General features: G+C 41.5%; 1 protein-coding gene across 3 annotated transcripts; it reads left to right on the top strand.

Annotated features, from left to right (window-relative positions):
* The first annotated feature begins 1,803 nt into the window (after window positions 1-1,803).
* LOC113111210 (vesicle transport protein GOT1A-like) lies at window positions 1,804-15,588 on the top strand. 3 transcript variants are annotated; one of them, XM_026275772.1, is made up of 11 exons: window positions 1,804-2,112; window positions 2,386-2,477; window positions 8,735-8,913; window positions 9,123-9,186; window positions 9,328-9,392; window positions 9,874-10,055; window positions 12,121-12,154; window positions 12,446-12,549; window positions 12,710-12,808; window positions 12,891-12,940; window positions 13,099-15,588. In XM_026275772.1, exons 1-5 carry the CDS (start codon window positions 2,088-2,090, stop codon window positions 9,367-9,369), a joined length of 402 nt encoding a protein of 133 aa, XP_026131557.1. In that variant the 5' UTR covers window positions 1,804-2,087; the 3' UTR covers window positions 9,370-9,392; window positions 9,874-10,055; window positions 12,121-12,154; window positions 12,446-12,549; window positions 12,710-12,808; window positions 12,891-12,940; window positions 13,099-15,588. The 3 variants fall into 3 exon arrangements, with proteins under 3 accessions (XP_026131557.1, XP_026131556.1, XP_026131555.1); XM_026275771.1 differs by lacking the exons at window positions 2,386-2,477; window positions 8,735-8,913; window positions 9,123-9,186; window positions 9,328-9,392; window positions 9,874-10,055 and having other exon boundaries at window positions 1,811-2,112; XM_026275770.1 differs by lacking the exons at window positions 1,804-2,112; window positions 2,386-2,477; window positions 8,735-8,913; ... (1 more) ...; window positions 9,328-9,392; window positions 9,874-10,055 and adding an exon at window positions 10,667-11,608.
* Window positions 15,589-16,039: the final 451 nt, after the last annotated feature.

A 16,039-nucleotide genomic window follows, 5' to 3' on the forward strand; every position in this document is an offset into this window, starting at 1 on the left:
AATGCAATTGTTATTAAGGTGTTATTTGCAGGGTCCAAAAAGCAATATTTTTCAGGGTTTAACAGAGAACAGCCTTTAGATATGAGACACACTTTCCTCCTAAAACTGATGGTTTTCTTTCACATGTCATTGCAAATGTGCAAATCCCAGAGGTAGACAAGGTTACTCTGTATTAAGTTACAACAGAAGCTCTTTTCAGCAGCTTGTGAGGTAAACTAAATTAATTACAGCAAAATTAGGCATGTTTATTACAAAAGTTTGACGCCTTAATCTTGTTTTGGCAGTTGGAAATGGAATAAGCCGCTATCAAAACCCATAGTGTTGAGCCAAAAGTCTGTCAGTTAAACATTCCAACCCGTTTTCACAGAAATCCCAACTAGATATTTATGACCACAATTGTTATTTTGCCATCGTCTCTTCTAAAAAGAAATCAGGCTTTGTGATGAATATTTGCTTTATTTATTTTACATTTGTGTTTAATTTGGGGATGAGACTTTACTGGAAAGCAACTATAAATTCAATGTTTTTTTGACAATAACAACACAGGCACAAAGGGAAAGCCAAGAAAATGTCTCAGCAGTATGGAAAATGGTGCTAATAAATATCTAACACTGTATGTTTGTGATACACACTCTAATTGGAAGTATTAAGAATTTATGTTGTGAAGAAGAGTTGGCTGTTTATAAAGACAGTTCACTTTGTTGCATTTGTTAAACACCAGATGGAATGAGTGAGTGGATAGAGTGGAAAGGTATTTGTGTCATGGGAAATAAAGAGATTGTTAGAGATTGTTTGTAATGGATAGCTGGATAGGAATGGGTTGTGGTTGAGGTAAAAAAAAAAAAAGTTGGTATTGGTAGTGAGCTACATCATATGCTCATTTATGGTCTCTTCATCAAGTAAATACATTTGTGGACATAAATTGATTTCAGCTTTTGTATATTTATTACCACAATAATTACAGTATAATTACATAATTTCTTCAAGATTCTCTACACTTGATAACAGAGACACAAGATGGCAGCAGTTGTGTTTGCATGAAATAAAAGCGAGCGAATCTATGGTGTGATACAAAATGAACGCAGCTTTGGTTTCAGCTACAGATTGATATAAAGCATTGCCATGGGAAAATGAATATTAGTAAAATATTTGAACTCTGAATGCTGTGGAAGCATTGTGAAAGAAAGGGCATTGTGTGATATAAACATAGAATTGTAAGACATTAACTTAGGAATTGCGAGTTTATACCTCGTTATTGTGAGTTCATAACTGGCAATTCTAAGAAGAAAAATACAAAATCTGAATTCTGAAATAAAAAGTCCCAAAAAATGAATGCAAGATTTAAATTCTAAACAAAGAGAAAAAAAAGTCAGATATACATTTAAGATTATAAGAGAGAGCGAGTTGCAGAACATAAATAATACATACATTTTTTCAAGATTTTCAGAATCTAAACTGAGGGAAAAAAGGAAGAATTGTGAGATGCAAGTTATAGACTTGCAATTACAATTACAACTGCAATATATAAACTCTCAGTTCTGAGAATAATGTCTTAATTGTGAGACATAAACTTACAATTGTGAGAAAAAATATTGAAATTATATTTTTTATTATTATTTTTAAATCTGTGATGGGAACAAGCTTTCCTAGAATGCTGCTCTTGACCAATCAGGACCAAGTATTCCAACAAGCAATATACTAATTTTGTTTTTCTATTCACCAAAAATATAAACTTGCACTGATTACAAGTATTTGTCATGCTAATAATGCACATTACATTAAGGTGATTAAAGTGCAGGGGGATATTAACAAGGGTGGCAAGCTGTGGCATGTGAGGTAAGGAAATGAGGTCAGAGGAATGAGTGGACACATGCTTCTGTGGATGAGTGAGTGAACAGAGATAGAGTCTAGATGAGATAAAGTATCATCAGGGAGAACGTTCTCTCTCATCAGTCTAATAGTTTGGTTAATGTTCACCCTACAGTAGGGTTCAAAAGTCAAGCATTTGTGTGCAAGACACAAACCAGTAAAAACCAAGAAATTGAAACTGGGAGATCTGAGACAAGAGAGTCAACAGAGCGGAAACCATGATCACAATCACAGAGTTTCAAAGTGAGTGTCTTTCTTTCACTTGAATATTCGAGCACTGTATGAGTAACAGTTCTGTACAGTTATAACTCAACTAAGAGACACTGCTATGTTCATCTTCACACATAATGTAAATTGTTATTGCTTAATTAAATTAAAATGATGTAAATCAGTACATGAAGACATTTTGGTTTGCAGTGATTAGAAGATTTTCAGAAGATGCTCTATTTAAAAAAAAAAAAAATTATATTGACTAACTGGGAATATAGCTGTAATCTATTTTGACTTGGATTCCAGAAATCGGTGTGGGTCTGTCAGGATTCGGCGTGTTCTTTGTACTGTTTGGGATAATGCTGTACTTTGACTCGGTCCTGTTGGCATTTGGAAACGTAAGTGCTGTAATGAGCTGATTAGACATGACTCAAGAAACTATGTAGATCTTTGGTCATGAGAATGCTTTCTTAAAGGGATAGTTCACCAGAAACTGAAAACTCTGTCATCCTGTTCAGTCTTAAGTCACTGTTATCAAATATTTTGTGTGTGTGTGTTACTTTACAAGAATGTGTTACATAGATCAAAAGTGACAGTAAAGACATTTGCGTTGTTAAAAAATATATAAGTAAATGCAGTTATTTGAATTTGAAATAAATATTTTGAAAATAATAATAATAATAATAACAGTTCCCTTTCGATACTTCACTCATACTGCGTATGGGGAAAAAGCTCCTTTTTTCCTCGATACTGAAGCCTTTTTTCAATAACGCAGTGCAACTGCACTGCCATTGGTTTAATCTGTAAACTTTTTTAAACCAATGACAGCGCTGCGTAGCTGCGCGAGCCTGTGGCGATGCAGCGCGCCAAAGCCCGCCAGAATGGGCGGGGCGAATGGCTATATAAGCAGGCAATCGCCAGAGGAAATCAGATCTTACTCCTTCAGCGACGACTTCACTTCGTTGGATCTCTGCTGAACGCCTTCGCCTGGAACGAGCTCTCGCCGTCGAAGAGGCACCGCAGCGGACCAGCTGAGACCGCCGACCGCCTGCAGCGCCGGCGTACTCGCAGACAGCCGCTCTCAGCGCCGATCTCGGGCCGCCCGCTTCCCGCTTCCGGCCGCTTCTCAGCGATCTCCTGCCGCCATCCGGCGATCCTGAAAGAGCTTTTTCCAGCGGTTTTCACCGCTCTAAAAGAGCGTTTCTAACGCCGTTTTAACGGCGACGGCCATGCCGCGCCACAGCTGTGGCACATGCAGAGCCCCTCTGCATGAGGACGACGGCCATGGTGAGTGTGTTTTCTGCCTGGGTAAACCCCATGCTGAGGCTGCGCTCACTGAGACTTCATGCTGCTTTTGTGAAAGCATGAGTCTCGCCTCTCTGCGCTCGCGGATTGCTTTCTTTAATGAAAGTAATCCCGCCCCTCGCGCCCTCCCGTCTTTTTCCTCCCGCGAGCCGGCCAGGAAAAGACAGCGGGGAAGAGGGGCCCAGCGCCCGGATTTGGGTGAGCTCACGCCGGCTCAGCGCCCGCGTGCCTCACCCTCTCCAATGAGAGAGCCGTCCCCTGTCCTCTTCTCACGCCCAGAGCAGCGTCCCTCGGCTGAAGCGAGCGACCTCGTCTCTTTTGGCGGATCGGAGGACGAGCCGCTTGACGACTCCATGTCACTCGCGGCTTCTGAAACGGAGGACTGGGCCGGCGATTCTGACCCCGCCCACCTGCCGTCACTGGAGCCCATCGACGCCAGAGCTGGGATGGATGCCGAGCTTCTCCGCATCCTCTCCAAGGCCGTTGAGGAACTCCATTTGGAGTGGGCCCCCCCTGAAGAGCCGACACGCAGCAGGCTGGACGAGTGGTACCTGCCAGGACGCCGCCAGGCCCCCCGCCAGCGACCTGCCCCATTCTTCCCTGAGGTTCATGACGAGCTGACAAAGTCGTGGCGCGCCCCCTACTCGGCCCGCCTACGCACTTCCTCTGCAGCTCTCAGCTCAGTAGATGGCTCTCAGGAGAAGGGCTATGAGCAATTGCCGCCCCTGGATGAGGCCGTGGCTGCTCACCTCTGTCCCCCCGCGGCTGTGGGGTGGAAAAATAAGAGAGCCCTTCCTTCCAAGCCATGCAGGACGACCTCTGCCATGGCTGGCAGGGCCTACACTTCTGCGGGCCAAGCCGCTTCATCTCTGCACACCATGGCCATATTGCAGGTGTTCCAGGCAAAGCTTCTCCGTTCCCTGGATGAGTCTAGCTGTAGTGAACCTGCTTTCCGTGACCTCCGCAGCGCCACTGATTTGGCTCTGCGCGCCACGAAAGCCACGGCCCAGGCCATCGGACGATCCATGGCCAACCTGGTTGTGCTGGAGCGCCACCTCTGGCTCAACCTAACAGAGATTAAGGAGAGCGACAAAGTGGCCTTTCTCGATGCCCCAGTCTCTCCATGCGGCCTCTTCGGACCAGCGGTAGAAGGGTTTACAGAACGCTTCACTGCAGCACAGAAGTCGTCCCAAGCCATGCGACACTTCCTGCCCAAGCGCTCCACCTCTGCCCCGAGTCGCCCCAGGACTGCGCCGACTCAGCACCAGAGCAAACCTGCCCCTTCTACCCCCCAGGCGGCACCCCCTAAGGAGCAGCACCTAGCTCGCCCCACTAGGCGCGCTAAACCGCCTAGACGTCAGGGCCCCCGGCAAAGGATTGTGCTGGACCCGACGCCCTCTAAATCCTCCTGATCGTTGGGGAAGAAAGAGGAAGGGGCAAAGTCCCGCTGCGGCCGGACCACCCCAGAAGCTCTCTCGCCTGTCTGCTGTGCGACCTGGGCCCACTGTTGTTGCGTCCACGCAAAGCGCCGTTGTTATGGCGAACACAATAAATATTTCACATTTTCAAAAAGAGAGCACTTTTCCTCTTCCACACTCGTCGGTGTTCAGGCCCCTGATCAGCGGTCTGCCATCCGACACTATCCAGCCCCTTGTCACGCGGGCCGAGGCCTGGCGGGCCATCCCCGGAGTGTCCAAGTGGGTGTTGGGGATAATAAAACACGGATACTCACTGCAGTTCGCCCGAAGACCCCCGCGTTTTCGCGGAGTGATTCCCACCTCGGTAGAGCCGGACGATGCTCAGGTCCTCCGCACCGAAGTGATGACGCTGTTAAGGAAGGGAGCCATAGAGATAGTTCCTCCCTCAGACAGCGGGTCGGGGTTCTACAGCCGTTATTTCCTTGTCCCCAAGAAAGATGGCGGTCTCAGACCCATCTTAGACCTCAGACATCTGAACCTTTCTCTCATGAAACGGAAGTTCAAGATGTTGACACTGAAGCAGATCCTCACGCAGATTTGCCCCGAGGACTGGTTCTTCTCGCTGGACCTGAAAGATGCTTACTTTCACATCCAGATAGCCCCCCATCACAGACGATTCTTGAGGTTCGCGTTCGAGGGTGTGGCTTACCAATATACAGTCCTTCCCTTTGGGCTGTCTCTAGCTCCCCGCACTTTCACGAAGTGCATGAACGAGGCGCTCTCCCCTCTGAGACAGATGGGAATTCGCATTCTGAACTATCTCGACGACTGGCTCATTATAGCCCAGTCACGAACCGAGCTAGACCACAACAGATCCATGCTCCTGAGCCACTTACAGTGCCTAGGACTCAGGGTCAATTTCGCCAAGAGCTCACTGCTCCCCAGCCAACGTATTACGTTCCTGGGAGCAGTTTTCGACTCCGTCAATATGAGGGCGGTCATATCACCAGAGCGCGCTCTTGTACTTCAGCAGCTCGCGGCCTCTGTCAAGAACAAAGCCTGTTTCCCTCTGAAGTTCTTTCAGAGGATGCTAGGGCTGATGGCTTCCGCCTCCCCAGTTTTACAGCTCGGCCTCCTACGAATGCGGCCCTTGCAGTACTGGCTGAAACTCCGGGTCCCACCTCATGCTTGGCGGCACGGCCGCTTTCGCATCAGGGTCAACCAGGCCTGTCTAGCAGCCCTGGAGCCTTGGATGAACCCTGTTTGGTTCAGTCGTGGAGTACCCCTACAGGCGGTTTCCAGAAGGACGGTACTCTCAACAGATGCGTCCAACCTGGGTTGGGGTGCTCTGTGCGAGGGCAGACCAGCCTTCGGCTCGTGGTCGCACGAAGAAAGCCATCTTCATATCAACTGCCTCGAGATGCTGGCAGTGGAACGAGCCCTTCAATCCTTTCAGGCAATCTTGGAAGGGCGCCACATCCTAGTCCAGTCGGACAGCATGACAGTGGTGTCCTACATAAATCACCAAGGCGGCCTTTCGTCCAGCCGCCTCTGCGCACTGGCAAAGCGCCTCTTGGAATGGGCATTACCCAGGTTGCGATCGCTCAAGGCGACACACATACCTGGCAAGACGAATCTGGGAGCAGACATGCTTTCACGGAGCAATGTCCCCTCGGACGAGTGGATGCTCCATCCCCAGACAATTCTCAAAATCTGGGAGATTTTCGGGAAGGCAGAGGTCGACCTCTTCGCCTCAGAAAGCAACTCTCATTGCCCAACTTATTTTTCAAAGGAAACAGATGCACTGGCCCACAACTGGCCCAGCCTCCTTCTTTATGCTTTCCCCCCGATTGCTCTGATCCCTCAGGTCATCAGACGAGTCAGGGAAGACAGACACAGAGTCCTCCTAGTGGCCCCACTCTGGAGGACCCAAGTTTGGTCCTCGGAGCTTTTCAGGCTTTCCATGAAAGCCCCATGGCCGATCCCCCTGAGGCGGGACCTCCTCTCTCAGGCGAACAGGACAATCTGGCATCCACAGCCAGAACTCTGGGCTCTGCATGTATGGTCCCTCGATGGGAGCCTCTGAGCCTCCCCGGGGACGTACTACACACCATTGCTCAGGCAAGAGCCCCGTCTACAAGACGCCTCTATGCCCAAAAATGGTCAGTCTTTGTTGACTGGTGCTTAGCACAAAACAAAGACCCTGTTGAGTGTGATGTATCTCCGATACTGTCATTTCTCCAGGAGCGTCTAGAAAAGGGTCTCACCCCTTCCACACTCAAAGTGTACGTAGCAGCCATTGCAGCATTTCATGCTCCTATTGCTGGCCAATCAGTGGGTCGACACAGCCTCATTGTGCATTTCCTGAGAGGTGCTAGGCGGTTGAAGCCCCCACGCCCTCTTACCGTTCCCACTTGGGACCTTCACACGGTCCTTGGAGCACTCAAAGGACCTCCCTTTGAACCGCTGCGGTCAGCTGACCTTCGGCCCCTAACGCTCAAAACCGCTCTGCTACTTGCTCTAGCATCGGTCAAGCGTGTTGGCGATTTGCAGGCCCTCTCGGTGAGCCCTGCATGCCTTGAGTTTGGGCCCAATGACTCTAAGGTCATTTTAAAACCCAGGCATGGCTACGTACCTAAAGTGCTCTCGACGCCATTCAGAGCACAGGTAATTTCTCTCTCAGCTCTGCCTCCGTTGTCAGGTGAGCGGGAGCTGGATTTACTCTGCCCAGTGAGGGCTTTGAGAATTTACATTGAGCGGTCTCAGCCGTTCAGGCAATCTGACCAGCTTTTTGTCTGCTTTGGTGACCGCACCAAAGGGTCTTCGGTCTCAAAGCAACGCCTCTCGCGTTGGATAGTTGAAGCTATCGCTCTATGTTACTCCTCTATGGGCCTTGAGTGCCCCATAGGAGTTAGAGCCCACTCTACTAGAGGGATGGCCTCTTCATGGGCCTGGTCTAGTGGTGTCTCTATCAAGGACATCTGTGAGGCGGCCGGCTGGTCCTCGCCGTCCACTTTTGTCAGGTTCTATAACTTGGATATCCCGACCTTGCATGCTCGGGTTCTTTCGGTTTGATACGACAGCCTCTAGCAGACTCTGTCATCATACCACCTCCAGGGAGCTAGCTCCCTCTCAGCAGTGTAGCGTCAAGGGTTCGATGGCTCCGGCCCTCTCACTTATCCTCTGGACCCCAGGGTGTTCAAGTTAAGTCTTGTCGTTCCCTACCGTGGCACGGCGCGGTTGAATTCGTTCCCCATACGCAGTATGAGTGAAGTATCGAAAGGGAACGTACTCGGTTACGAACGTAACCTCGGTTCCCTGAGATACGGAACGAGTACTGCGTTATATGCCGTGCCACGAGGCTGCGGGTTCAGTGTCGTCGCTTCAGTCGTATGACCTGATTTCCTCTGGCGATTGCCTGCTTATATAGCCATTCGCCCCGCCCATTCTGGCGGGCTTTGGCGCGCTGCATCGCCACAGGCTCGCGCAGCTACGCAGCGCTGTCATTGGTTTAAAAAAGTTTACAGATTAAACCAATGGCAGTGCAGTTGCACTGCGTTATTGAAAAAAGGCTTCAGTATCGAGGAAAAAAGGAGCTTTTTCCCCATACGCAGTACTCGTTCCGTATCTCAGGGAACCGAGGTTACGTTCGTAACCGAGTACGTTTCCACAAAATTAATTCGCATAACCTTGATAACAATAAGTGTTTCTTGAGCAGCAAATCACCATATCAGTATTTTTTTTTTTTTATAACCTTTTACAGTATTTGAGTTTTTACTAAAATGAATGCAGCCTTGGGGAGCATAAGTTGTTGTTTTTTTCTCCGTTTTTTTTCTTCATACATAAAAAAAAAAAAAAAAAAACCTTTGAATGGTAGTATGCATATATTATGCATTTTCCAAAATGAAAAAAAAATGTTCCTCTGCTATCAGATTCTGTTTCTGTCTGGTTTGGCCTTCATCATTGGCTTGAGGAGGACGGCCCACTTCTTTTTCCAGAGACAGAAGCTCAGAAGCTCCGCCTTCTTTCTAGGAGGCGTGGCTTTAGTTCTACTTAGATGGCCTCGTATTGGGATGCTAGTGGAGACCTATGGCTTTGTGCTTCTATTTAAGTAAGTAAATAGTTGAGTCATATCCTGTCTTAATGTGTGAGGCAGACGCCTCCAAGATGATACTTCAAACCAAACAAGATTCATTTTTCCTAACTAATTGTGGAACCTTTATATTTCTATACATGCTTTTTTCTCTGCTTGAACAGGCATTGTTTTTAAATCGTTCCTCTCCTAAACTAGCAAATAACAAAATTCTGTATTGTTTGTAGGTCATTCTTTCCAATGGCTTTTGGATTTCTCGCAACAGTCTTAAACATTCCTTTTTTAACTACGGTATGGAAAAAGCTGCTTTACAATTCTCAGATCAAAACTTTAATTAATCTAAGTACCAATTAAATTTAAGTGCAACCTATGCAAGTAAACAGTCAAGGAGTGGCTAAATGTTATCTGATGTTCATATTCTCTCTCTCTCAGATTTTAAACAAGTTTTCTGGAAGTAGTTCCTCAGTGGTGTAAGAGCAGATGCTGGAAATCTGGAGGTGCTTTTGCAGTGAACTGTGCACATTTTAGTTGTTGTTTTTTAATTATATGATGGAAAGATGTCTGTTTATTTTATTTGTCATATTTTAGCCTATTTACACTAGTTATACTTTATAAAATGTTGAATAAACCGACCAAACATGCCCAATGTTCTACTCAAGAATATTTTTGCATTCTTTTATTTAAATACCTACCTTAAAAAAAAATCTGAATTTGAAGTGCACACGACATATATAGGTAGATTTCTCTTGACGTGAACACAAGCAAAAAGTCAAAGGTCCAGTGATCTCTAAAAGCTTGTTGATGTGCCCTCAGCCCATCAAGTTATGAATACATATTTTAGAGCTTGCAGTGCTTTTCCAATCATCTTATTTCTATTTGATCTGTCTGCTCCCTCCAACTTCAATGAATTACCCTCAAATAGAAAAAGATATTGAGTTTGATATTGAGCTTTGTGGTTCCGGAATGTTTCTGTGAAAGGGATGGGTGTTGGACTCGCCTGGGGGCAAAAAGACAAGATCACAGGGAAAGAGGGAAGGGTTGTGGAGGTCTGCGACCCGTTGAGGAGGCTATGACGCAGATAATATTGTTGTATGAGAAAGATAAATTGTGTCTGAAGGTTGCTTAAACCAAACACAACCTCCATAACAGCAAGTGTAAAGGTAAGCCATTTACTCCCATTGCCACACTCATTTGCATAATTGTCATTGTATGTGTGTGTGTGTGTGTGTGTGTGTGTGTATATATATATATATATATATATATATATATATATATATATTATAATATATATTATATACATATATATAAGTATATACATTCTCTGGTCATTAGGGTTTGTAGGGTGAAGAGGGTTTGAATGACATATTTACATTTTTTGCATTTGACAGATAATTTATCAAAGTGATTTACAGTGCATTGATGTAAAAACCAAGAGGATCTGAATCTGATCCAAGTTCTCTAGAGTTTTTCTTTTTCTTTTTTTCATGCAATAGATAAATGCACATTTTGATTCTGCAAATTTCAGCAGAATTGTTGAGTGGTTCTTTATTACCTTGTATGTTGCTATGATATTATTGTTACATAGAACGGTAGCATTTTGGTTACAAAGTACAAACAATTATTTTGTTATATTTTACTCTAAAATATTTTATTATATTATAAATATATTATATATTTTTTTAATTAAATAACCATTTTATTATAAAATATTTGTATTATAATATTATTATTCAGTTGTATATTTTTGAACAGCATAGCATAGGAGCAGTTGTGAAAGGCTGATTTCTGATGCTTTTGAGAACTCTTTGAAGTGTGTATCTGTGTGTGTGCTTGAGCTTATGAACTGAGTTTGAAAAGATACACAAATGTCATCAGAACGTGTGATCTCATAAAAAGTACCCATGATTTAAACACACACACACAATGTGTATTGGTTTATAATTGCTAATTGTTTTCTTACAGAAACATATTTTTCCTATTCTTTGTGATCATTTAATAATTTTGATTCACTCAAGTTGATTAGTGGAATAGTTCATAAACTTTAGCAAAATGCTGTAATTATAACTGTGAAGACACATTTTCTAGTAATGAATCCAAATGTTTTTTCAATGTTCTTATTCAGACAACTGAATAAGAAGACTTATTAGATAACATTTAAATGGTAAGGTGAAAATGTTATGTAATATGAATCATAATCTTTTTTTTTCGTGGTTGTGTGCTTCCGGTTCATACTTGCTGAAGGCAAACCTAACATGGTTTTAAAAAAAATAGTTCTCAGGCTTATTGACCTTTTAGCATGGTAAACTCTCGCACTTACAACCAAAATGAACTGTTCCCCATTGAAATATACTGTATGATTTTACAGATTCTTCTGTGTTTTAAAATTGATTAAAAAAATAGTGCTGGCTCGAAATTTCATATAACATTCAGAATGTGGCTTTCAAAATAGTTGCCATCTTCAGTGTTATACCTTATTTAAGACTGGTGACGTTCAACCACAACTTTCCACTGACTGTATATAATCACTGAGCATTTCCGTGGTTGTGTCTTTAAGGGGAGACTTGATCAGCACTTTGATAAAAATATTAAAGATCATTATAAGAAGGGATTTGAAAATCGAACTAATTTGTGTGAGTTTCTGAAGGCATCATGTGGATTATACACCCTTTGTTTCTTATTACTCTTTATATGTTTCTCTTCAGTGTGCTGGCAGGTAAGACACGTGGCTTAGATTTTATTACATTTTTTACTTAAAAATACATTATGATGATTGTTCATATCCAGAAATGTAGACTATATTTTTTTAAATATAAAAACATATAATAATAATAATAATAATAATAATAATAATAATAATAATAATAAAATGTACGATTAAGGTTTTAAAATAATATTCTTAAAGAAAATGTGCAATGTGTAAAATAATTTTTTTTTTCCTTATTTAAAAACTGTTAGATATACTGTATAAAACAACAGTTAACCAATTTTTTTGGAATTGGAAACAAATGTGACAGAGAATGATATACTATGAACAAATACTGTACAATATATTGATGTAAATGATGCTTGAAATTAATTTGACATGACATTTGTAACTACATACACAGTTTTGTAAATTAATATGGAATATTGAAACTGAATATAGAAAAAAGCACACATTTGTATAGATTACCACTTGTATCAGATTGTTTTAATGCAAATTAAATGTTTGTTTTTTTCTTTCAGATAACAACAATAAAAATGCAGGAAGCACACCTTGGTAATTCTATAATTCTCTATTTTCTCTACAAGTTTTTTTTTTTTTACTGAAATATCACTTGAATCTATCATTATCTAATTCTTTATGTGAACTATGCAACAAGTATTTAGTAGATTCACAATATAACACATTTTAAATCTTTCATTTAGCCTTCGAGTTACAGTACTTGTATTTTCTTCCGTGAGAAGTGATCGAGTTGGTTGTAATGCCTTAAAACTCTTCTTCTCCCCACTACGTAATTTAATCTTGTGATGATTCCAGATATCACCATTTCTTTCTGCATTGTTTTAGTGAATATCTTCAACCGCTGATGTACGGCATCATTTGTTTCCTCGCTGTCATAATCCTCATTCTCCTGATACTTCTGTTTAAAATGTTCATCGCGATGCAACGTGGTGAGTCCACCACAGTGCTATTTTGAATTGCTTATTTATTCCTTATCAAACTAAATGACCAGTGCTTGTTTGCATTACGATGAAGTCTCTTTTTTATTCATAAGATGTAGCTTTGGTATGTGTGTGATTATTATAATTTGTTGTTGTTGTTTGAACTCAGCCATTAAAAGAGTCACTATCCACACAACCAGCGATACGAGAGAATCAACTGCTTTGTGTCAAAACAATGAATTATGTGTCTCCCCTACTTCAGGCGATGGTAAAAACACACATTTTGCTTTAAGTCACACTCTTCATCCACTGAGGCTTTCACATTAAATTCTTCCCTTGTCAACAATTAGGTGCAGCTAATTCATCTTCCTCTACTAGTTCTGGGACTCCTGACGGCTCGGTAAGTCATTTGAAAACCATTGACTTGGTCCTCACGCATCTGAAAGCCATCAGTATGTATTCCAGATGACTTACGCACCATTTAAAGAATGTTACAATTCTTCATTGCCATTTTTTGTTTCATAAGGGGTTTTGTTTTTGTGTGTTTTTGGATGTCAGCTGTCAGATCTTTCCACGACCTCTCAACGGTACACAAGTCTTGAAGACCGTCGAAAGACTTCTGACTACATAAATGTTTCAGAAACTACTGCCCTTGGACTAAAAATGGTTAAAGACTATGCGAATGTGAAAGAGGCCCAACAGAAAAGATTGAAAAGAGAAGGCCAGATTAACGGTGATGACGGTACGACAAGTTTGAGCAGCGATGATTCTGGTCTAAATTACTCCAAGGTTGTCTTTACTAAGACAGAGAAGTAAAAGCTGTATTAAGTAAAAATCATAAAAATAGGCTTAAAAGGATCAGTCTCTCAGAAATGAAAATTATGTCATCATTTACTCAACCTCACGTTGTTTCCTCCTCCTGGGGAACAAAAAATATATATATTTGGAAGAATGCTTTCACCCATGCAATTAAAAAATCTCTGGGATTTAAAATAACATTTCATTTACATAGACAAAGATATATAAAAATCTTATTTTAAGTAAGTCTTGCCATTTTGGAACAACATGGGGGTCAGTGAATAATCAGGTGAATTTTCCATTTAATTTTCTTTTAGATTCAATTAAAAATATTGATTTAGTTTATTTTATATGAAAACGTAAAATAAATTAAAAAAGGTTGCCATGAACAGAAGTAATGGGATGCATTTTTATTTTTCCAATGCATTTTTGGGTGTGCATTTTAGTGCGTTTTTCAGATCATAAACCACCACATCCTGACAGGAAGGAACCAGACATGCATCTGTGAAAGTCTTACAGTAATAAATAACTACTCTAAATGTGCAGTCATCAAATGCTGTACTGTGATAACAAACATGCCCCTTTTCAACATCGACACTTTATGCTTTTCCACCACCAAGCATCATTTTTTTCTTTTAGGGCCCGAGGGAAACCATAAAAAAAAAAAACCTCACATGATGTAATGCAAAATCTCTCAGGAACATTGTTATAAAATGATCATTTTGAAATATATCTTATCCCAGATGTATCCCAGTACCATCACGTTTAATATTTGATATTTACAGGTTTAATATTTTAGATTTATGTCACATCAAAATGGCGATATTATGGTGAATCCCATCAACTTGCATTGCCAGTGTCCCACCACTTGGTGGTATCAACAGCTCTGCATGTGTTACTGGTGATGGAGTAAACATTATGAAGTCTTTTAGGATGTGAACTTTGTGTTAAAATGTGGTGTCATTTGTTGCTCACTGAAACAAATTCAGTGTTAACTGTTGGTGGTTGAGAAGATTCCCCCCTTCTATGCAAAGCACTTTGAGTACCCAGAAAAGTGCTACATAAATGTAAGGAAATATAATATCATTTTAAGCCAAATTCTAACCACAGATTGCAATATCTGATCACCACAGACTCTGAAAATAACCTAAAGGGACTATAAAAGTCACCGTCTTTATTCCGATAAGACACAGATGTTTAAATAATTCGAGGAGACATCCAAGTTCCAAGAAACGCTTCTATTTTGAGTTAGCATTTGAATTGAATTCATTACAAATTAAGTTGTGTTTTGCGGCGCTCCTTTCAGGTACTGCGCAGAGACTGCTTTAAATTCAACTTCCAGAATGGAATAATTGCAGTTCAGTTAACTTAAAGTGCATGTTTTTGCAAATCTTGTGTCATAGAAGCTTTGCAACAAACACGCCGCCTGCATGTGGTTCTGTTTGAGATTGAATTACAGTTCATTCCATAACAGATGCTGAAGTTGAAGAGTCTTCCATCTTTAGTGGCAGGGCAAAAAAAAGAAATGCTGTTGCATTGCTCACATCCGACTAATAATGGCCTTTGATCTGTCTGTTTCATTAAATACTCGGCTGCGAGCACATCACGTTGTTAGTCCAAGATAGATTGTTCTTAATAAATTCAGAATGAAACCAACCCTTTTTCTTTATATAAAAAAGTGTCATTGTCACATAATCAAACATATAATTTCAAAAGTGTTTTTTTCGCAGGCAGTAAAAAGAAATTGACTATTGCACAATGCAAGGCAATGATACAGGGAGGATTCCAGTCATTTTTTGGCACATCCACAGGGGTTTGGTCTGTGAAATTTGGTGGTTTGGTTAAACAACAGCACTCTGTTTTCAGGAATCCCCACTTAAAATCTATTCTCCTAAACCGTATCATAAAAACATTAATTCAAGATTCTGACATTTAAACCCAAGCTTTGCACAAAGTTTACTTAGTGGTAATCTATCCATTGCTAATAAGCCAGTGTAATCGAATTAGGTTGTAAAACTGAAATAACTAATGACAGAAAGGGGAAAACAAAGAACAGTGGTTGTAAGCTGTCATTAAAATGTCTTAATAGCTCTGTTTGATGTTGAAGTCTTTAGTATGTAAACAGTATTACAATCACTTCATGATCAAAAAAAAAAAAAAAAACCTGGAATGTGTTTAATTTCTTGTGTGCAATGAACATTTAACCACTGAAACCATACACCAATAAACTGCTCTTGCCTTATTACCAAACTGTTTAAGACATTTTATGGTGGATTTCAGTTTAAACACTGCTTTCTCATTTTTATAGTAATGGGAATAAAAAGGAACTGATGTCAAACTGATATCTCACTGACATACACGCTATTGGTCACGTAAAAACCTAAAATAGCAAGTGAGTGTCCTTTACAGTTTTCATTTCCAGCATGACACATCATTTAAATGCTTTCATGCCTAAAAGTAACCCAAAAATTCAAGTTTGTCTTCATTTACTCAACCTCACATTGTTCAAAACCCATAAGACTTTGTTTTTTTCTGTGAAGCACAAAAGGAAATCTTGTCTCAGTTGCCCTTTTTCACAAAATTAGGCCACATGTGGAAGCAAAAACACCAAGAAACCATTATTTAACAGGTCCTTACAATGGAATATGATTTAGAAACACGAGGGTGTGTAAATAACAACAGTATTTTTCTTTTCTTTTCT

The sequence above is a fragment of the Carassius auratus genome, chromosome 11, assembly GCF_003368295.1.
Source record: "Carassius auratus strain Wakin chromosome 11, ASM336829v1, whole genome shotgun sequence".
Taxonomy (NCBI): domain Eukaryota; kingdom Metazoa; phylum Chordata; class Actinopteri; order Cypriniformes; family Cyprinidae; genus Carassius; species Carassius auratus.